The sequence below is a fragment of the Piliocolobus tephrosceles genome, chromosome 5, assembly GCF_002776525.5.
Source record: "Piliocolobus tephrosceles isolate RC106 chromosome 5, ASM277652v3, whole genome shotgun sequence".
NCBI lineage: Eukaryota > Metazoa > Chordata > Mammalia > Primates > Cercopithecidae > Piliocolobus > Piliocolobus tephrosceles.
The window spans coordinates 147,384,502-147,408,029 of record NC_045438.1 but is presented as its reverse complement, the minus strand read 5'-3'; the positions used below and the strand labels follow the sequence as shown (position 1 = coordinate 147,408,029).

At 38.6% G+C, this 23,528-nt stretch overlaps 1 protein-coding gene across 1 annotated transcript in view; it reads left to right on the top strand.

The window, feature by feature from the left end:
• CDKAL1 (CDK5 regulatory subunit associated protein 1 like 1) overlaps positions 1-23,528 on the top strand; it is a 725,954-nt gene that overhangs the window by 588,531 nt on the left and 113,895 nt on the right. The window contains exon 13 of the mRNA XM_023209761.2: positions 11,771-11,833. Within this exon, the coding sequence (XP_023065529.2) occupies positions 11,771-11,833 (63 nt within the window). The remainder of the gene's footprint in view (positions 1-11,770; positions 11,834-23,528) is intronic.

Here is a 23,528-nt window from a genome sequence, read left to right as displayed (position 1 = left end):
GGATTAGCATCTGGAAGCTGATATGAGGCTCTGAGCATTAATAGAGTTTGTGCAGATCCAGACTCTGTTTTCACAATACTGGGCTCAAGCTCAGACTCACTGAATGTTAGATTCAGTAAAGGCACGTTACCATCTCTCCATAAATAAAAGGAAGAGAAATAACTTAATGACAATATAGAAATACATAGAACTCCAGGATACTAATTAGCAAAACTCACACTGCATTTATTTTATCCAGTTGCACAGTGTTACTCTCTCATAGTTATATCTCTAACATAACTTCCTTTTTTAACTTTTTGTTTAATTATATTGTCTGTCTTTACCAAAATAATTTATTGGTATCAGGCATTATTATTATTAAGCAAATGGTAAAAAAATTAAAGAAATAAAAACACTTGTTGTCACCCTTCCTAATTTGAACTTTGAAAACAAAATTAAAAACAGTGTAGCACATAGATAGCAGTGAATTTGTTGCCCCACACTATCTGCTGGGTTTTGAGGATGGGACAGACTTTGAGAGTTTTAGCACTGTAACTGCTAATTTTTCTAAAATAGCAGTGCGAGAATAGTTATCTTGTCATATGTTAAAGGAACATTTTAAATTTTAGAAATAACTGAAACTTCTTCATGCATTGGTAATATTTATATCAAGAATGTATCCAGAAATACTAAAATTATTGGAAAGTAAAATTCAACAAGACTTGGATTAAGCCCTATTTGCTTTGCTTTATCAAATAGTTTACATTTGGGATATTCAAAGGGGCGAGGACATTGATGGGGACACAGTATTTATTCTTGTAGCCTCGGTTATTTGGGTATGTTATAAAACTTAGTGTCTTTAGCCCAGCGTGGTGGTTCACACCTGTAATCCTAGCACTTTGGGAGGCTGAGGCAGTTGGATCACCTGAGGTCAGGAGTTCAAGACCAGCCTGACCAACATGGTGAAACCCTGTCTCTACTAAAAATACAAAAAGAAGGGGGCGTGGTGGCAGGCATCTGTAGTCCCAGCTACTTGGGAGGCTGAGACAGGAGAATGGCTTGAACCTGGGAGGCAGAGGTTGCAGTGACCTAGAGTGTGCCACTGCTCTCCAGCCTGGGTGACAGAGCAAGACTCTATCTCATAAAAAAAAAACAAATACAAAAACAAAACAAAACAAAAAAAACTAGTGCCTAATATCTGTATATGTGGACAGCAAATCAGTTGTCTCGCTATATTCTGGACTGTAATTGATTGTTTATTTACTTACTTTTTTAAGGTAAGGGTTAACCATGCTATATAGCTGTTGATTTTTTCCTTTCCTAATGTTTTTCTCTCAACAAAAGATACTAAATGCTGTCATTCCCCTGTTCTCTATGGAACTTGTCATTGGAGAAAGGAGCAATCTTTATGAGAGTGCAAACATACTAAAAAGAAATTCATGCCTTGAATATAAATGGACTCAAAGCAAAATCCCTGGGAAACATATTTCAAATTCTGGAATTTTTACAATTATTGTCTTGAAGTACTATTTATAGTTATAAAAGTAATAATTCCATCCAGCACAGAAATTTGCATTTGCCTTAGTAATCTGGTGAGCAGTGTTAATACCAAATGTCAATATTCAGAACTTTTGGAATTAATCCAACAAACATTTATGCACTTATTGTGTACCTGCTTGCTTGGTTAAGTATAGTAATTATTTCTTCCCACTGGTTTGAAAGCTCTATTGAGTCCAGTGGCCTCATCCAGCTTTCTTTCTGTCTCACTAGTATGATGCCTGCACAATGGGCACACAGTAAATGTGTTGAATGAATATGTCATTCAATTAATCACCTAAGTTTTAGAGCTCGGCGAATGGATTTTATATATAAAGGATGACAATGGAGACAGAAACTGGTTGGGAGGCTTTTATGAGGAATAGAAACAGCAATTGAATGTCTACTCACAGAGGAATGACCAAGTAGTGCTGAGGTGGCCTAAGTCCCCAAGTGCTCAGGGATTGAGTGATTTAACTATATAAGGTGGGAGTGGGAGATTGTAGGGGGAATGAAGGACAAAGCAATGTGGAAGCTCAGGTTACTGACAAGAAATAGATTGAAGTGTTGTGTCTGAATTTAGAACCCGGAGGGAAAAGGTGACCTGAATGGATAGTTTGAAGAACTAGAAGTTTCAATGAAGGTAAAACTGAAATGTGAACTTAAAGGGGTACACAGGTTTTTTTGTTTGTTTGTTTTCGTTTGTGTGTGTGTGTGTGTGTGTGTTTTTTGTTTTTTTTTTTTTTTTTTTTTGGCCATCTCCCATATGCAAGGCACTTGAATAAAGTGTTACTGAAGGAAGGGATGCTATCCAGATGACCGAGACATGGTTTCTTTCTTCGAGGTGGAGTTAACTCACCATGAAAGTGGTGAAGAGATCTCTGGAAGCACATAGGTGGGTTCTTTCTGTTTGGGAGGATCCTACATGGAAGAAGTGATCTTTGAATTGGGCCCTTTGGAATGAATTTAATACATGGAGATGGTGACAAGGGCATTCCAGGCAGAGAGAGTAGCATTAGCAAGATGTGGAGTCAGAAAAATGCAGGGTCTCTAAGGAACAAGACATTGCCTTTGGTGTTAGCTGGAAAAGCGGGACAAGTTTGAATGCAGTACTTGAAATTTGATTCTCCGAGCAGTAGGGAGTCCTCAACAGAAGAATGCCATTAGTTGACCATGCATTATAAAGCTTACTGTGGCCTCAGTAAAGGGGGATTAAACAAAGGTTCTAAACTCTGGCTTCACATTCGCATCACCTGGAGAAAGTTTTAAAACCCGACTCCTGGACTGCACCCTGTATCAATTAGGATATCCGGCACTGGGACCCACACCTCAGTATTATTTAAAGCCCCAGGTGATTCCAATTTGCAGCCAGGGTTGCAAACCAAGGGTTTAGAGCAAGGGTTAGCAAACTCTAAAAAAGGGCCACATAGTAAATATTTTCAGCTTTATAGGCCGTACATTTTCTATTGTGACCATTCAACTCTGCCATGATAGCAGAAAAGCAAATATGGACAATGTTAATAAAGGAATGAGCATGGCTGTGTTCCAATAAAACTTTATATATATAAATTTGAATTTCATATAATTTTTACGTGTCACAAATATTCTTGTGCTTTTTTTTTTTTTTTTTTTTTGTTTTTCAGCCAATTTTAAATGTACAAACAAATTACAGACTGTACAAAAGGCAACCAGTAGTATTTGGCCCACAAGTCATATATTGCCAACCATTGATTTAGAGGATGAAGATTGGACACAGGTAGTCCAGGAAAGGAAACAATACTATAATAATCCAGATAGGACATACAGTTAACAATTGTGGTCAGTTAGAAGGGCAGAGTGAAGGTTAGTGATATTGAATTGAGATTTATAGCAACTCGTGTTCTTGTGGGCTACTTTTGAGCACCCAGAAGTTGTCAGACAAAGGACGTTTGAATGAACCATTGTGGTGTACTTACTGCCCTTTGACTTTGTCTTTTTATTTTGCAGGGATTTGACCTATGTTTTAAGGCTGTTTCTGGCCTAACTGCCAGTAAAGGCTAATCATTTTGGCAACACTACTATAAATTAGTTAAGCCTCTTGCTTTCCTCATGTGCTAGCCTTGCCTTTGTTACCAAATAATGACCTTTCCTTGCAAAGAAATGTTCTCTTTAGAAAATAAAATGAGGTTGATAGGAGAAGGTATGGCAACCTACATTTTATTTTATCACACATCACTGAATTAACACAGAATTTTCTATTTGCATTTTCTTCAGCATTTGTTGCCTAGTTAAAGACCTGCCAGGATAAATGGTGCCTGCTCCTCTACCACCCCCACTCCCTGTCCCCTGTGAAAATGAGAGGCTGATGGTTGCAACTTCCTTCCTCTAAGGTTATTTTAGAAACCATAAGGCTGAAAAAAAAAAAAAGTATTTCCCACTGATATCTACTGTGATTTAAAATCAGCTATACATTTCCACATTTGCTTGGTTATTTTATTTGAATATCATTACAGTTGGGTGAACAAATTCACTTACCTATTTTCTAACTTCCACTCTTAGAGAAGTCTGCTGTTTTGGTGTCCTCTAAGAAATGCTTACTCTATGCCCCCACCACTTGGATATGGGAGAAACTGAAGACTCTGATAACTTTTCTTGAATCTGCTGTAAATGGATTCAAGACAACAGTCAAAAGCATTTATGGTCATCTTAGTTATTTTGCAGACCTACCTAGAGAGTAAGGGGTAAAAAAAATATACGGAATAGAGCCACAGCCTCCTTGTTCTTTGTTTTCCCTGCCACCCTCACAGTAATTTCTCATAAAAGAATAAGGAAGTATTATATGTGCCTTATGAAGGAAAAGCAGATGAGATTTTGAAGAGTTTGCCTGTTTCCCTGTGTATTTTGGGATTTTTTTTTTTTTTAATCACTAACTGTATTTCACATCATTGATGTTATAATTGATTTCTAAAATTTGAGGTTCATGGTTTAAATTCCAGGGACTTTTTTTTTCCCTTCTTTTCATTGATCTTAAATGAGTATTATCATCTTAGGGACACTATCAAAATATGTATAATATAAAAGTGAGATTGTGATTGAGCGCTGATATTTTCAAGCACTTTTAATTAAGCTTCTGATGCTTTACACATTGATAACACAATAAAAAGTCCAGTGTATTAAGTTAGCTTTCCATTTATTTTTCAGAAGCATTTACCAGCTAGGGAACTAAATATACAGCAGCAGGTTGTACTGCAGCCACAGCCTTACTGTGCCCCAGAGGAATTCTTACATAAAGAGTCCATTCTTTTATGGAAAGGAAGAGGTCAAGAAATAAGGCAAAGCTGCAGGCATAATACAGAGATTAAAATGACTGATAGAATTCAGAACACAGAATGGCAGTAGCTGAAAGACAGTGGGGAACCGATCCAGAATCATAGAGGCTAACAGTTGGAAGAGACCTTTGGGATCGTCTTGACTAGTGTTTCTCATCTTTGGCCACACTTTGGAAATACCCAAGAGCTTTTAAATAATACACTTTTGTCCAGGCCCCAGAAGACCAATTAAGTCAGTCACTGGGGATTAGGATTGAAGCTTTGGTATATTTTAAAGATTCGCTAATAGTTCTAAACTGCAACAAGGATTGAGAAGCAGTGGCCAAATCTAGCGTCTTCATTTTATATAGGAAGTACAGAGCAGATACCTGGCCCAAGACCAAACAGCTATTGTTTGCCAGGATTTTAACCTCAATCTTCTTATCTTCTTGCCTCCTTCGCTCTGCATTCTCCCTGTGTGATCCCATCCCTATCCTGCTTTAAATTACACCAATATGCTCATGACTCCCAAGTCCTTTATATCTAACTTCCTTCTTATTTTCTCTCCAAATGTCTTACAGCCTCCTCAAATGCCCTGTATTCAGAACTGAATTATCCTTTTTTCCCCCAGTCTCCAAAACCCGTCTCAGTCTAGATTCTTCTGTCAATGAAGGGTACTTCTGTTTGGTTATCTGTGCCAGTAGCCTGGGAGTCCTCTTCTGCTCATCCCTCTCTGTACTCCTATCTAATCAGTTACCAAGAGCTGTCCATCCTGCCTCCCAGCTGTTAATCAGATCTGTCCCACCTTCTCCCCTTGCCCCTAGCTTAAATTAAGGTGTTATTTTTTTCTGAGTGATTTTGCAACAGCCTCTCCTACTGTCTTCAGCTTCTTGCCTTTGTCCCACTTGGGCTTTATCTTTAACACCATTAGGTGTTTCTGAAGCACAAATTGGATCATTTGTCACTGTATTTTTTGCATTGTGTGTTCTAATCATTTAGCCATTTCTTCAGCCCAACTAGGTACTCCCTCTTCTCTCTTTCTCTCCATGTACCTATATTCAGTCTTCTTCCTTATAGTCTATAAAAGCATAATCTATCTATGGAATCAGTTCTTTTATGCTTGCTTTTATCAAACACTGAACTCTCCCATCAGAAATAACATTTTCCTTCTTCAACCAAATGCTGTCACATTGCTGACTGAATGTAATGGGCCCAGCATTGCCCACACCCTTATTTTGGAACCCACCCCCGCAGGAAGTTCCCAAGGTAAACATCAGACCTGCCTTAGCGTCAGTCCACATCCTTGGTAGTTAACACCTTCACTGCACTCAGTGTTTACTGGCTTCTTCATTTCCTATCCCTGACTTCAGTGTCTCTTATTGCATCTTAGTAAGCCCTTGTTCTCTGCGTGACTCTCCCAGTTCCTGACTAGTTCTTCACCAAGGACCCCTTGACCCTCAGTCACTTGTTGTTTTCATCTTGCACCTCTTGGCTCTTTCAGCCCTTTTGCCTTAGGATGTAGTTTTCTAACTTCTACTGTCTGTTTCTGTCATGTAGTAACTCACCAGTCCTGGAGCCCTAGCATGTATTACCTGGAATTGCACTCCAGTCTCTTTTGGAATTTTTTTCAGGCATAACTCTTGGTCCCCATTAGACCACCATTGCCTTTTTGCTTCAGGCACTCCTGTGTGACTCTATTCCGAACCTGATTGTCCAGTTTGTGAGTTGCCTTGGTTCCTTATCTTTTCCTCTTGCCTTTCTGCTACCTGCCAGTTGACAGGCTAACTACTTAGGCTCTCTACCAGAAAGGGAGCAGGAAAAATGCAGCATGCTGAAACTCAACCCTGCTCCTTTGGCTTCTTACCACAAAGTATGATGAAGGCTTGCAGAACATTTAAATTGTATTGTAATATACCTTCAACATATCAAACCCTTTGAAAACTTGTAGGCTTTATCGTTTTTAAGACTCTGTATGTAGAAATGAAGTCCATAGTCTTATTATAGCTTTTCCTTATAATAACACCATTTTATTTGGGAAAACGTTAATCAACAACTAGAGAATGGATACAGAAAGCATTGAATTGGTTTGGGGAACCAAAAGAAGTTAAGTTCGTGGATACTGCTAAAATTTGATTGGTTGTATGACCTCACATTCAGAATACAAGCTGTTAAAACATGCGGAGCCTCTTTCAGAACCGAGCTCTGTTATGTATCTTTGATAAAAATTGAAATGATTACATTGTCTGGAAAGCTGAACTGTTAAAAATACTCACTTGGGGTCATTAGTTTTGTTTGGTTTTGTCTGTAAAGGAGTTTAAACATGAGTATAAGAAAAAAAAAGGTCATCAGTGTTTTCTGTCCTTGGAGAGTGGAATATGAAAGCAATTTATGAAGTGCCTATAAGATGAGGATTACAGAGGTTCAGCTTCTCGGGAATCTAGAAGTTTTACCAAACATGCATACTGCCTCATTTTTTTAAACCCACGGCATCCCACATAGAATGCAGGACGCAGCATGTAATTACTTTTCAATATCCTCTCATCTCTGTGGCCTGTACCTTGGGATTAATGATGAAGGTAACTTGAAGGTACCTTGTACAATTTGGGGAAAAATGTTTGCCATAACTCACTGTACTCTGGCCACCCTTGTTACAAGTCCATCACACAACTTGTTTAACATGTTTACTTTTTAAACGTTTGGAGAACTAACAGGTGGTTGCATGACTGAGATGTTTGTTTTAACAGGCTAAAAACTGGGAGGTAATTTAGGCATACGCTATGATGCAATAGGAAAATACCTAATTATTCCATTTTTGGCTCAGCTTTTCGTTTCAGTTAAAACTGCTGATAGCAAGGCTCGACAGGTTTTGTAGAGTAGTTCTCTTAACATTGCCTACATAGGAGAAACTGGCTCACTAGTAATAATGGCCGTGTTTTAGTTACTTGTGTATGAAACTTACTTGGCTTTAGTGCTAGAACTTAGTAAAGGATTTCTTCTCAGAGCTTCTGTCATCAGCAGTTACAGTGTGAATACAGACGGCTCTGAAAGCCCCATGTCTATTTCAGCATGCTCTAGAAAGCCACTTGAAATATTTTTTGCCTGTACATAGAAGCACTGAGGAAATATCCTGAAAACAAGACAACTAATTGTTATTATGCTTGGTACATTCATCCCAATGTTTCAGTATATAGGTTACGATTGGCTCTTGGAACTGTCCGTTGAGCAAATAGAAGGAGCTAGGAATTTTGCAGGATAGTTAGTTGTTCATGGGGTTTGGAGTTAAGGGATGACTTCCAGAAGTAGACATGGTCAGGGATAGAGATTCTAGATCAGGAGTGGTTACCTTTCTCTATAAAGGGCCAGATAGTAAGTACTTTAGGATTTGTGGCTGCATTTCAATAAAACTTTTTTAAAAAAATAAAAACAGGCAGAGGGTCGGATTGGCTATGGGGCCATAATTTGCCAACCCCTGTTCTGGATTCCAGAAGATACCCCACTGGGTTGTGTGACTGATCTCAGAGGAAGAATAGCAGTGGTTTTCAGTTAACTGGGTGGATGCCTATAACCTTCAATATGCCAAGACTTCACAGTATTTGTATATAATAAATTTGTTGTCAGAAAAGGCATTGTTTCTTTACTGGGTCTTTGAGGCTAATATGCATAGTGTTATTTAGTTATCCTCCATTTATTTCCCAAAATTGAGGTACTTAGGATAAAAAGCATGTATAAGTGTTAGCCATCAAAGTAAAATCAAAACCTACATTAGGTCACACAAAACAACTTCTGAATAATCCTTTTCCACCTGCCAATGCAAGCTGGTCACTCAGCCATTTCTGATAAGCTTCAGTTCTTGGGGCACCTCCTAAGTTTAATACTGATATGCTACCTATTTTATTTTATCTAGCATAATTTCCTTTCTGAAAATATTTTCCCCAGTGTTTTATATCAAGTCTCTTAACAAAGGAAGTGTTAGTCTCCATCATTTTTCTTCTGATTGAAGTATAAGCCAAGAACTGTTTCACCGAATAAGTGGGTATATGCGAAGAAAAGAAAACATTATAAGCTAATGAAATTTTGATGGGCGAATGACCTGTTCAAAGCAGATTCCAAGGCTCACAGAACTAACATTTCATTAGCCACAGGAACTGTTTCCAATCATCTTACTGATATATTTTTGCTCTCCAGGGGAAATTACTTTAGAATTTGGTGGTCAGAAGCACTGCTCAGAGGTGGAGAGAGGAGGCAGGAATTTTGACTGAGCTGCAGGAGAGATGACTTTTCAGTGGGTGTCAGATGGTCGCAACAAGGCCAGGTGATTTGAAGGACTGCCACTGGAATTGTGACTTCAAAGACAGCTCTGAAATAGGGAAACTGATCTACAAGGAAACTCATACTATGAGTATGTACAAATGATTTTATTTACAAGGTGCTTATTAATATCGGGTCCAACTGCTTAACTACGGAGATGCAGAAGATTATGTAGAGCTAGGCAGGGGTCTGCGGCATTGGGGAGGTATGATAGCTGTGTCCTTGAGGACACTAGAGGAAGTAGAAGATACTTCCCTAGAACACAGGATAGCAGTCAAGGATTCATAAGTGAAGACAGAAGCAGTCTCCTGGCAGTTGGAATAACATCAGAGTAGAAACAGAAGCAAGACAGGGGCAGTGTTAAGGACAAACAGACCACCTGTGTGACAGAATTTCAAGATGTGGTTGTGGGCTAACCTATGATGGATAAGAAACAAATTCTGTTATTGCCAGCTAGGAAAATGTTCAATATCTGTTCTAAAAACATTGATTGCCTCTGTAAATTTAGAAACATTCTAACCTTTAAATGGAAAAGAGAAATTCTTAAGAATTACCAACTTAAGCTGAGATCCCTTCTCTCATTCACTGTTGCTGAGGGGGACAAATTGGTGCAATATTTGTGGGGAGGAAGTAATTTGACTTTACCTGTTAAGGTAATACATGTGTGTATTGTCTGATCCTGAAACTGGACTTCCATAATTTATTATTTTTAAATACACTCAGGCTGGCAAAGATGTTCGTGCAAAGATTATGATTATATTTAAAAACTGAAATGAATTACAGAAAAGTTTGCATTTGTAAAGTTTTTGGATGTCAAAAACTTTGAAAAGCTCCCTTTAGAGAATTGCTGATCTGTACGTACAACTAAGGAAGTTTTGCCAGGACAAATTGTGTAGTTGAAAAAGTAAATTTCAGAACAATGTATAGTCTTCCTTCCATAACTGCATGTTCCACATCTGTGGATTCAACAAACAGGGCATCAAAAATATTTAGAAAAATTAAAAAGAACAGCCAGGCTTGGTGTCTCGCGCCTGTGATCCCGGGTAGGAGGCTGAGGCAAAAGGAGCACTTGAGCCCAGGAGCTCAAAGCTGCAGTGAGCGATGATCATACCGCTGTACTGCAGCCTGGGCCACAGCGTGAGAACCTGTCTCTAAATAATAACAATAATAAGAGTACAATTTAAAATAATACACATAAAATACAGTGTAACAACTATTTACATAGAATTTACATTGTATGAGATATTCTAAGCAATCTAGAGATGACTTAAAGCGTACAAGAGGATGTGTATAGGTTATATGCAAATTCTGCACTATTTGACATAAGGGACTTGAGCATCAGTGGATTTTGGTATCTACGGGGAGTACTAAGGGATAGCTGTACATAGAATAATCTCTTTTCTTTGAAAGCAGTGGTAATCTCTGTGTGTGTGTGTGTGCGCGCGCATGCGTGTGTGTATGCATACAAGATTCAGACCCGTACACAAATTGCTCATGGTGGTTATGGGGCAGGGATCACAGTGGATGAGGAAAAAGCCACTTTTATATTAACTAATTGGCTGTAGTAAGAGAACTTCATACTTCTTGCTTGCCACAGACACACCCAGGAGCAGGGGATGGAGACGGGACTCATGTAATGCCTGGGTTCAGCTTAAGAAGAGCACATCATTAGAAGTGAAAAGAGCCTTCCCTTTTTTGGGAGGGGTGGGGGATGAAGTCTCCCTCTGTCACCCAGGCTGGAGTGCCGTGGTACAATATTGGCTCACTGCAACCTCTGCCTCCCAAGTTCAAGCGATTCTCCTGCCTCAGCCTCCTGAATAACTTGGATTACAGGTGTCCACCACCACACCCGGCTAATTTTTTTGGTAGTTTTAGTAGAGACTGGATTTCTCCATGTTGGCCAGGCTGATCTCGAACTCCTGGCCTCAAGTGATCTGCCTGCCTCGGCCTCCCAAAGTGCTGGGATTACAAGCATGAGCCACCATGCTTGGCCAAAAGAACCTTCTCTTCATAACTAATCTATGAGGCTTATGTGTCATCATTACAGATATTAAGAGTTACATGCCTGTATAACTCATACATTCATTTATTCATTAACTTAGCCAATATTTATTGAGTACCTACTGTGTGTAAAACACCATGCAGGTACCTAGGCTATATAGCAATGACACAATAAAGGTATCCTCACAGCTGCAAGCTCAAGCAGACAGACGCAAGCCGTAACCAGGAAGCCTGAAGGAGGCGTATCGTTTAAATGAATGAATGTCTGTGCCCAATTCTGAGTAACAGCAGTTGGTATTACCATGAAAATAGAAGCGCCTGTGTATTAGATTTTCTTTCTTTTTCAGTTTTTTCTTCATTTTAGTCTTAGATATGTATTTTATGTATTTTCAAATACAGTTTTTGATGATGATTAGTGTTTTAGTTATGAAATCTTCTAAGAAGAGGTCACCTGGCTGTTCTGTGACAATGACCCACATAACCGTAAAGTGACTTTGGTTTTGAATTGCATCCCTGTGTCTCCTCAGCCTCCACAAAAGAAGAATCTCTAAAAAAAAAAATATCTTTATATATGTAGATAGAGATATATACACACGTATATTTTTTATCTGCTGTCAACTGAATTGTTTGTATGTTGTTTTTGTTTTTTCTTTTCACAGAAAAAGCAAAGGACAAAAGATCTTTCTCGGGTATTTCATTCTTACAGTCCATATAATCACAAGGTAAGAGAAGCATGTTAATAGCATATTAAGTATTAAAGTCTTTCCGAATGTATAGTACAATTTTCACCAACATACGGTGATTATGGAATACACTTGCCAATTACATTTATATTTCAATTTAAATTTTTTAGCTCTTTATACCTTTTAAAGAAAACAGAATGTTATATTTCTGAACTATAATAATTACATTTTATTCACATTGAAATCTAGTTATATATTGGCACTGCAATTTCAAAGACAGTGAAAAGATACATTTTGGGGTATATTTTGTTTGGTTGGTTTTTGTGTTATCTTTCCGAACGCTGTACTGGAGGAACTTAGGTTTTGGATTGGTAAAGATCATTGAAATGCTGACTGCAAAACTTGATTCTTCATTGCTCCTGATAGAAAGTTATTTTTCTAAATAAAAATCCTAATAAAAATTAGTACCTAGCATTATATCTGAAATATCTACTGCCTAGAGCTTTGCTACACAGAAAATGACCAAATAACATAACGACCCCCATGTACCCATCCCACAGCTTCATAGTCAGTCTTGTTTCATTTATACCCTACATTCTCCATCCCTCATATTTGAAGAATTCCTAGACATCTTTTCAATTGTAAGTAGTTTACAATATATTTGTAAAAGATAAGGACTCTTTTAAAAAGAAAAATATATGTAGCCATTTTTAAGAAAATGCTTAACACCACATCTTCATGGGGAAATAGATTACAAGGTTTCTGAGACTTGCGCAAAACTTCTAAACCATGTAAGATTCCAGTAAATCTGTTAATTCGAGGTGATTTCAGAAGCAAACAAAAAATGTGCACAGTTGAAATGCTAATATAAACTTAAATCTTTATCTATGAATTTACAGGGAGACATGTGGTAGGGATTTTTTAACTAGCCAAAATAAGTAGTGTGAAAACTACTTTCCTCGGTTGAAAATACAGAGATGTCTGGATTCAGGAGGGAAAAATTGTGCCAGTTCATAGAAGTTGAAAGAATTTGAAACACTAGCTTCTAGTGTTTCTATAGTGACCAATTGACTTAAGCACCAAAAACTTGTAAAAGAGATGTTTATGCTTCATGTGACCATGGTGATATGTAATACTAAAAATTATCTCATTCCAAGTTACATTTTTCAAGCTAAATCAATCACATTGCAGAATGCAGCAATTTGTTTGAAAGAGATTGAGAGAGCCAATAGTGTCTGACAATGCAGACAGAAGGAGCAGGCTGATAAGTAATACAACAGCAAAAGGAATGAGATTGGCCAGATTTCTGAAGGTAACGTTGCATTTTTTTTTTAGATGAAGCCACTTAATGAACATAAGTGCAGCAGTGGCTAAAGTTAACATTTAACAACAACAACAAAAAGGCAATGGCAAATCACAGGTTTTGCCTGGCTTGTCTAAATTTCGCCCACTTCTAACATTTTTAAATTCGCAGTTAAGGGAAATTCCATTCTTTTATTAGAACTCTTAATGGAACCTAGCCATTTGCAGCTTCTACCAGCTTCCTCTTCATATCCTTTGTGGCATTGTATCAAAGTCACCTCAGATTATTTTGGCTTCCCTTCATTCCTCTACAGCTTAGTCATCAGGCAGTGAGGAATTGAATCTAAATGCTTGATGGAGTTCCTTTTGATCTTTAAGATTGGTAATAAATTATTGTAAATAGCTAGACTGCTTGATGAGTGCCTTTTGAAGCTGCTAAGTTTTGGCCTGTTGGCATTCTGTTTTATTCTGGATGTACAGTAGTGAAGGAAAATGGAAAAGTTTTATTCCAGGCAGCTCCCGGCCCCCTTAGTAGCCTCTACCTACTCTTCTAAGCTCCATCCAGGCAAATCTAACCATGTTCCTTTTAATCTTGTCTCTCATTGATTGGAATGTCCACAAAGACTAGAACCACAGGGATAAAGTAACATGCACTATTTTCCCAATCTGAGAATGTTGCTATTTTTCCTCCCATAAATTAATAGAGGGTTGTGTTTAAACTTATTTTGTCATTTTAATTACTCACTTATATTCAAGCAAATTGGTTTTCTAGGCAGATAGGTTTTAGTGTAAAATGTTTTATAAGATGTGGTTAAAGTTGGTTTAGACATCTCATGCTCAGTGAGATTTCTGTAGTGATCTTTATAAAAATATATACATATATTATCAGTGGAAGCTTTTATGAAATACAACATCAGTTGTCTGGGATTTGCTTTAATGCAGGCTGGTGCATTGGCTTATGCCAGTAATCCCAGCACTCTGGGAGTCTGAAGCTGGAGGATCGCTTGAGCCCAGAAGTTTGAGACCAGCCTGAGCAACATTTTGAAACTCTGTCTCTATTAAAAAAAAAAAAAAAAATTAAAAATTAGCCAGGCATGGTGTTGCAAACCTGTAGTCCTAGCCACCGGGGTAGGTTTAGGCAGGAGAATCACTTGAGCCCTGGATTTCGAGTTACAGTGAGCTATGACTGCACCACTTTACTCCAGCCTGGGCAACAGAGCAACACCCCATCTCTAAAAGAATATATATATATATATATATATATATATATATAAATAATTTTGAAGAGCAGAGTGGATAGGGTACAATAAAATAAGATTGGCCGCGTGTTGGTGATTATCAAAACTAAAATGATGTTGGGGGGGTGTTCGTTGTTTCATTCTGCATTTTTCTATATGATTGAAATGTTTCATAATAAAAAGATCCAGAAAGTAAAATAAACTATGGTCTGCTCCTGGGAGTGAATGTTGTGATAGTTTGCCTCTCTAGCTATATTCATTTTAATGTTCATTTTCCCCTTGACGTAAGTTTATGCCAAAAAAGGAATAGTCAGCATTTTAGTGGATTCATCATGCTGAGTAAACTCAGAAATGCAACTCCTATTCCAAAGTTGGCATAATTTCCTGGGGTTTCATCTCAAATTACAGTGGGTCACTGAAATGATAGCCTTGCCTACTAGAAACTGTTAAAACAGTTGTAATTACAAAGGGTAGTTAGTGCAACCATTTTGTTCTCAGTGAGTCAGTTGTATTTGCTTTTCTTTCCTGCCCCCAACCAAGATTGCTCCTGCCTGACCCCAGACACAGGAAAGTCACCAGGTTAAACAAACGTGTTGTTTGAGTGAGCCCAGGTGCATTTCTTAATCATACCCCAAAGCCATTGTTTAGGTTGTAAATGGTCAGTTGGTTTTCTCTTAAATGCTGTTGCAAAAAGCAAATAAAGCTCAGAGCAAAATGTGTACCCAGAATAAGGCTTAGAAAATACTTTATTTCTTGCACTAAGAAATGTTACCTGAGACTAGAAGAATTTCATTTTTGTTTATTGTCTCTGGTTCCATGTCCATTTCTTAAGTCGTTTTCAGGAATTCTTATAATAAATAAAGACTCATACAAAAGGGCTTGACAAAAGTTAATTCCCATTTATCTGTCCTTCTAAAAGAGAACATTAGTAAAGGTAATCCAAACTAGCGGATAATCTGGTTATATTTTATGCATTATATTATTTCCTTTGTCATTTTAATAAGCAGGTAATAAACATAACTTGTATTACAGTTTCTGAAAACATACCATAGTAAGTACCAAGGAGGGTTACAGGGCCAGAGAGCTTCCAGGTCACAAAAAGTCCAACCTGGAGTTGATTTTTTTTTCTTTTGATGAATCACAGGTATGTTAGAGTAGGCTATAATTAGAACACTTTTTTTAAAACCATGCAAATTAGCAAGGGCTATGTGACCTTGGCCTGAAGAAGACATTTCTCTGCACATAAAAAATATCTTCCTGTTTCTTTCTCTCTTTCTTTTTTGTTAGACTTTATCAGAATTATGTGTTTAGGGGGAAATCTAGGTTTATTAGCCAAACACACGTGTTTATAATCTGCTAATGTGAGAAGTTATTCTAAAAAATTGAAATGCTTAGAAGGAAAATGTTCTTATTTACATCTACAGTGGTTTTTAACATCTGCAAAGTTAGTTTCTAAACACAGTTAATCTGCATGAATTAATGTACATTCCACCACTAAAAGTGAGTCTTTAGCAGGTGGTCACTATTTTTCGGTATTTTGTGAAGTGGGCTTCTTGTTTTCTTTTAGTGGCTTGTTATATTAACAATTTTTCTGCATATACATGTCAGTGGACACACTTGAGAAGAAACATTGTTATCTAGCTCCTGTGTTGGTGAAGTGGGCTTTTTTTTCTTTTTTTTTTTTTTTTTTTTTGGATAATTCTCATTATTTAATTACTTTTCTACATATGCATACATGTATCAACTGAACTAGAAGCAAATTCATATGTCATTAAATATGTATGTGTTTATGCACTTGATAAGTTAGCCTATGAGTAGAAAGAAAACTAACATTAGCACTTTTCTCCTCCAGAGCATCTTTCGTGCAGCAATCTCACCTTTTTAAAACAGCTCAGAACCTCTAAAAAAGCCTATCTGGGCCCAGATTGTTAAAATTATTGTGTAATTCTCCTCACCCACCTCATTACTTCTTCAGTCCCTCATCCGCAAACAATTCAATCTTTTTTTAAAACAAATCAGTTCAAACTGATGCCTGGTTTCCCAAAACACAGTCAACACTAATAGCAGATAAAAAGAGGGTGGTTATTGCTTCAAGAATCCAGAGCTCTACTAAGAAGAAATGAGAGCAAGAACAGGCCATAAAAACTGTAAGTCATTAACAGAGGAACTCCAAAAGTACAGCTGCCCAAGACCACTTAATTTAGACCCAGATACCCCTATATATTTCAGTAGTCTTAGGGTAAACTAATTGGGATCAGTTTACATTTAGAAACAGATGTTTTGTTTAAAAATAGAATTTTTAGAAACATTAGTATTTTAGGAATAACTTGTACTTACCTTGAAAAGTCTCAGGAACGGCTGCTTCTTAATGAGGTAGGGTAAATGAAGTATTACTACAGAGAGTGGTTGAATAAAAGAAATAATAGGCTAAACATGGTGGCTCATGCCTGTAATCTCAGCACTTTAGGAGGCCGAGGCAGTAGGACCACTTGAAGCCAGGAGTTTGAGACCAATCTGGGCACATAGCAAGACCCCATCTCCACAAAAAATGTGGTTTTTTTGTTTTTTTGTTTTTTTTTTAGATGGAGTTTCACTCTTGTCATCCAGGCTACAGTGTGGTGGCATGATCTCAGCTCACTGCAACCTCTGCCTCCCGGGTTCAAGCAATTCTCCTGCCTCAGCCTACCCAGCTAACTTTTTGTATTTTTAGTAGAGATGGGATTTCACCATGTTGGCCAGGCCGGTCTCGAACTCCTGACCTCAGGTGATCCACCCGCTTCGGCCTCCCAAAGTGCTGGGATTACAGGCATGAGCCACTGTGCCTGGCCAAAAAATGTTTTAAAAAGAAAATTAGCCACATGTGGTGGTGTGTGCCTGTGGTCCCAGGTACTTGGGAGGCTGAGACAGGAAGATCTCTTGAGCCCAGACAGTCCAGACTGCAGTGAGCCATGATTGCACCACTGCACTCCAGCGTGGGCAGCAGAGCGAGAGCCCATATATAAAAGAAAAAGAAAAAAAAAAAAAGCAGTGAAAGAGTGGTTGAGTAAGTGCTGATGGCTGGGTAAGGGACAAAAAACAAAAAGTGTTTGAGATAAAAGATGAGGAAAGTAGAATCATTATCACCCCAAATTATTTACTTAAATAATTAGATGCCATAAAATATTAGTCTTTGAGATTTTTATTATATTTTTATCTTAAGGAAAGACTGGGTATGGTGGCTCATCCCTGTAATCCCAGTACTTTGGGAGGCTGTGGTGGGAGATTCATTTGAACCTAGGAGTTTGAGACCAGCCTGGACAACATAAGGAGACACCTGTCTCTACACAAATTTAAAAATTAGCCAGGTGTGGTGGCATGTGCCTGTGTTTCCAGCTACTCAGGAGGCTGAAGTGAGAGGATCAGATGGCTTGAGCCCAGGATTTCTAGACTGCAGTGAGTTGTGATCACACCACTGCACTCCAGCCTCAATGACAGAGCAAGACATTGTCTCTAAAAAAGAAAAAAGAAAAGAAAAGATAAAAGACTGCTCTAGGCATAACTTGAGTGGGATAATTTTAAGTAGAGTATCAGTACAATAAATTTTTAATGGTAGTATTAAATATATAAAAAATATTGACATATATTTCAATAATCACACTTCCTATGACTACCTTAAGAACTGTTGTTAATTCATATCTGCTAGTGTACAGGGAATTCACATCTACTAGAGTACAGTAAACTATTATATAATAAAAATGTCCCTCAAAGACTAGGAGTCTCAGTGGCATCAAGCTTCTTAAATGTGTAAAAGGGACAGTTTCATTTCAGATGTCACTTATTGATTTACATTTCTCTGTTAATCAGATTTATCTAGTGATTTAAGATTACAAAAGTCACTTCACCCAGCTCTTTTTGTTTGAAGAATAATGGCCATTTGACTCAATCCTGAGAGCCACGGTATTGTCAAGCCTTCATTATCTCCTGTGCTTTGAATAACATAATGTAGCAACAGAGTGCTTTGAGTTGTTTTTCTAGAGAGAGAGATGTGGGTTTGGATTATTGCCTGCTGGCCCTGTTGAGCTTTGAGCTATCTGCTGTCTGGAAATAGCAAATTCAGTTTTTAATGGATCCGGCACTCTATGATAGCCAGGTTTTCATGGCACATGCAGATAAAGAAACAAGTTATTGATTTGGCATGTTTATGCCATGCTTAAAACAGTTCTCCGCAGCAGATTGTCCAAAGCCATTTGTGCACTTAACTCTATTTCTCATCTTTGGCAAAAACAAAAAAGTGTTTAAAAAGTAATTTTAGGGATGTTGTTAAATATCAGGAACAATTGAATAAATGTCTAGTTGATGAGATTCCCTATTGTTTTATTGATACGTGTCCTTATACGAAAACCATGCCCAGGGTATGCCCTTGAAACACAGGGAAGTCAGTACCTCAATAAGTGTTAAATCCATTTCCTCATCCTCACTCTAAAGCCAAATGAATGACCCAGCCTTGAAATACGGACATACTGGAGCACTCTTTAGGTGTAAAATCTGTGCTTTTGTTTACTAAAGTATCTTCCCTCTCAAGCTGACCATAGAGTTGTTGCCAAAGATGCAGACATAGCTGAGCTGTTTCCTGCTTCAGCAGAGGGTAACCCTAGCCCTTCCTTGCATCCTCATCAATGCCAACCTAATCCAAAGACATTTTTCTCATTTTTAACCCTCATCAGCTTGTGATTTGAGTAGCAGATTACGTTTAACAATTATACCTATACATTTTTTGCCTAATTTTGATATCATACCTGTATATGTTTCCCTTTGCCTTTTTAACATGGCATTATCCTAACAATTAAGCATTATTTTTTACATGAGTTTAATTTGTTTTCTTACTGTAACTGCAGAGATGGGTAGAATGGAGGTATTTACAAATGGCAGAAATTTGGTGCTCTTAAGATGATATATCCAGAGACCCATCGATGCCAAAATTTTGCTCAGCCGGTTACCCTGAGGATTGACAAAAAAGATTGAAATCTGAGTAGACTTTTATTACGATGATTAATTTGTAATAAAGCAACCATTTAAAGCACACCATGTAACCAGCGCTATTCTCAAAGCTTTACCTATAAATATAACTCATTTATCTTTATACCAACACTCTAAGGTGAATATGCTGGTAAATTACAGAGCAGTCTAGCTCTGGAGTCCGTGCTCATCACTTCTAGGCTTCAAGTAGCTGAAAATCGTGTCAAATGCTCTAATGAACAATGGATTGACAATCACAACTTAAGCTCAAGGTCAAAGTGAGCCTTCTTCCACTGTCTTTCTTTCCCTTACCCCAAAGCTAAACCTAAGTAGGTAAACTATTTAGAAATAAAGGTGTGGCAGGGCATGGTGGTGCAAGCCTGTAGTCCCTGCTACTAGGTAGGCTGAGGCGGGAGGATCTCTTGAGCCCAGGAGTTCGAGGCTGTAATGCTCAATGATCGTGCCTGTGATAGCCAGTGCAGTCCAGCCGGGGAAACATAGAAAGATCCTATCTCTCTTTCTGAAAAAAAAAAGAAGCAAAAGAAATGAAAAAACAGAAATAGAGGTGTGAGAAGGAATAAGGAGAGACAGAAGATAGACCTAGGCAGGAGGAAAGCATTGAGGACTCCATTAAATGATTGCCCAGTAAAGTAGACAATAAAGCAGTCAAGTTTATCCTAAAAATGCCACCCTCACCTCCACTCTTCCCCAGCCTGATTAATTCAGCACCAGCACTGGGGCAAAGGAAACATGATTTAAGCCAGGCCTTAGGGCTCATACCACACAAGGACTAGCAGGTGGCTGGTAGGCCCTGTTGGGCAGTGGGTTTCTAATACAATCCTGTCCAGCTTGCTTTTCTCCCTGACACCCCTCCCATTGGGGGTGGAGTTGAGGCAGTTTGGCAGCACAGTGGTCCCAGCCAAATGATTGAAGTTTTTTAGGACCAACACTGCAAGGGATATCCAAGCCAGAGAAATAGGCTTAGCCAGAGGCTGAAAACCTAAAACAGAAAAATTGAAAAGAAAATCAGCTAAAGTGATGATACATGGAGATGGGAAAATGGCAGCAGGGCAAGAGAGAAGAGACAGGATGCCATCCTGCTCAGTTGATCTGGACACTAGCCAGCATTTGTGACTGCCTTTTATGGACAGGTGGGGTCACGGTGCAGAGATGGGAAAATTTCCCAGGTCATCATTTAAGAATACCCTACTTAGAAGCATATTCTCTCCCCTGCACCTCCCTATCCAAGAACTCCCAGGAATATCAGTAATAGGGAAAAGGCAACATTTCACGATGAAATCCTTTGCTAACAGTCAGTATAAAAGTATTAATGAATTAATCAACAGGTCTACACAGATATGGCAGTTACTGTATTTTCAGATTTTTTACCACACCTAAAAGTATCTGTGTTTCAACTGTCATTGGTTATATACTTCCTCTATGAAATTCACTAACATAAGGAAGAAACTAGCAAAGGGACAAAGAGGAACGTCACTGTGCCAAGAGCCAGAGTACTTCCCATCCATCCCGGGGCTGCTCACCTCCTGTTCTGCCGCCAGTTGCCCTGGGTGTGTCCTTGGTTATCAGTCTTTGCACCCAGTTAAGATGTATCCCCGTTCTCTTTCTCTCTTGACGATGTCAGGGTCTTGATACATACCCTGCCCCATCAACTCTTTCTGGTTTTTTTTTCCTGTATCTCCCCACCAGTGTTCGCTTCCTAACCTTTCTCATCTCCATCCAGAGGACAAACTTGGCTAGCACACCATGTACTTGATATATAAGACCTGTTACGTGCCAGAGTTAGCAAATAAAAACAAAGGACACCCCCTTAAATTCAAATTTCAGTAAATTGTGTGTGTTTGGTTTTTTTAGAATATGACATGCAATATGTGGGACATATTTATACTAAAAATGCATTCATTGCAGAACGCAGTTGGCTCTCACCTATAATCCCAGGACTTTGGGAGGCCAAGATGGGCAAATTCGTTGAACCCAGGAGTTTGAGACCACCTTGGGCAACATGGCAAAATCCCATCTCTACCAAAAAAAAAGCTACAAAATCAGCTGGGTGTGGCGGTGGGCGCCTCTAGCTCTTTGGGAGGCTAAGGTGGGAGGATAGCTTAACCCCAGGAGCTGGTGGTTGTAGTGAGCTGCGACTGCACCACTGCACTCCAGCCTGGGCAACAGAGAGAGACCGCTGACTCAAAAAAATTTATTCATTATTTATCTGAAATTTTTATGTAGCTGTGTGCCCTATTTTTAGCTGGAAACCCTAGTTGCATGAGCACTATACATTCCACTTGGGCAAATTGAGGCTCGAAAGACAAACAGCACCCACAACGGAGTGAAACACAAAATGATGGTAAAACTTCCCCTTCGTTTACTACAAAGGACCTGAGGAAGTTTTTTCCTATTCCTAATCCTATCCTTGTATATAATGCACCTGGTCTCCCCATCAAAGGCTAACACGTGTGTCAGATACAGTTTTATTAGTTCATTTAGGAAGAAAAAGGTTTCATTTGACTTTGGTTCTCTGAAATATGTTGACAAAGTTTTAACCTGGGGAACCTGTTTGGAAAATTGTTCAGAAGGCACAATGAAAAATTAAATTTAAAAGTGTCCATACTATGTTTTCCAGGAAGAAGAATTTTCCAATTTCTCCCTACCCCTAGAAGGTACACTTTGTTTCTCTGTGACACATTTTATCATAAAATATAATTAATAACTTATTTGTAGCTGAAGTTATTTATGTTGAGATGTACTGAGAAACATTAATGCTGCTGAGGCTTTAAACAAGGAACATAGGCATCCACTAGAGAAGTGAGGAGGCTATTACTGCTTTTTCCTCCTTTTGCTTCGCTGCTCATGTTTGAAGACTGTCGAGGGTCCTGTGATTGGTAGTTTGGGCTGATGCTGTTTGCCAACTGGGCTCCCCAGGCCTGCCTTTGTCTTCCTCAGCAATATTTTTAACAGCAGCTGAAAGGCCACTCTCAGATGATTACCAGCCTTCAACACAGATTCAGGGTTGCACAAAAACATTTCCAGATTTCTGTTTACAAAGAATAGTGAGATGAAAGTATTTCCATGGGCCAATAATTTATTCTCACTGGGGTTTTCATGTAAGATTAAGAAGACATGATTACAGTTAGCATTTATTGCACTTTTAAACGTATACATTAACACTCTTGAAATTGGGAAACTAGAGAATTTTAGCATCTGGAAAGAAAGTAAGTCAACCAGCTTCTCCTAATGATTGTTAATATTTTCCATTATTCAACACTCTGCCTTTGGGTGCCTTTAAGAACTCCAGAGGCATTTTAAATGCACATGTGTCAAATAAAAGTAAAGGAATTTTAAAGACTCAACATTGCTTGAATTTAGCTATCGTTATGTGGTAGACACATAGGTAAGAAAGGAGACTATTCCACTTTTAATTACGTTAAAGTGTAACAACAATCCAGCTACAATGCTTAAAACAGAAATCTCTAATTCATTTAGGTTTTGTGGGTGGCGGTGGGGAGGTGTCTTTTTAAAGCTGCTTATTTATATCTTTATTATTTACTTTTTATTTCTTATGGACACTTTCATTTCTAACTTAAAAGTTTCACTGGATGTAACTGATGTTTTTAGGATTTGCCTCGCTCCCTCTCCCACTCCTCCCGACCATCTTCCGCTCCTCTGCTCCTTTCCTCCTCTCCCTTCCTCTTTCTTCCTGTTGAGAACTCCATTTCCCTAGTTTACTTCCTGTTAGAAAGTATGAATCAATGAAATTTGCTAATACTTGCCTTAGAGGGTTGTCATAAGGATTCAATGGAAAGCATCTAGAATAGCATCTAGCACACAGTAAGTGCTCAATAAATGACTATGGGCCGGGCGCGGTGGCTCAAGCCTGTAATCCCAGCACTTTGGGAGGCCGAGACAGGCGGATCACGAGGTCAGGAGATCAAGACCATCCTGGCTAACACGGTGCAACCCCGTCTCTACTAAAAAATACAAAAAACTAGCCGGGTGAAGTGGCAGGCGCCTGTAGTCCCAGCTACTCAGGAGACTGAGGCAGGAGAATGGCGTAAACCCGGGAGGCGGAGCTTGCAGTGAGCTGAGATCCGGCCACTGCACTCCAGCCTGGGCGACAGAGCGAGACTCCGTCTCCAAAAATAAATAAATAAATAAATAAATAAATAAATAAATAAATAAATAAA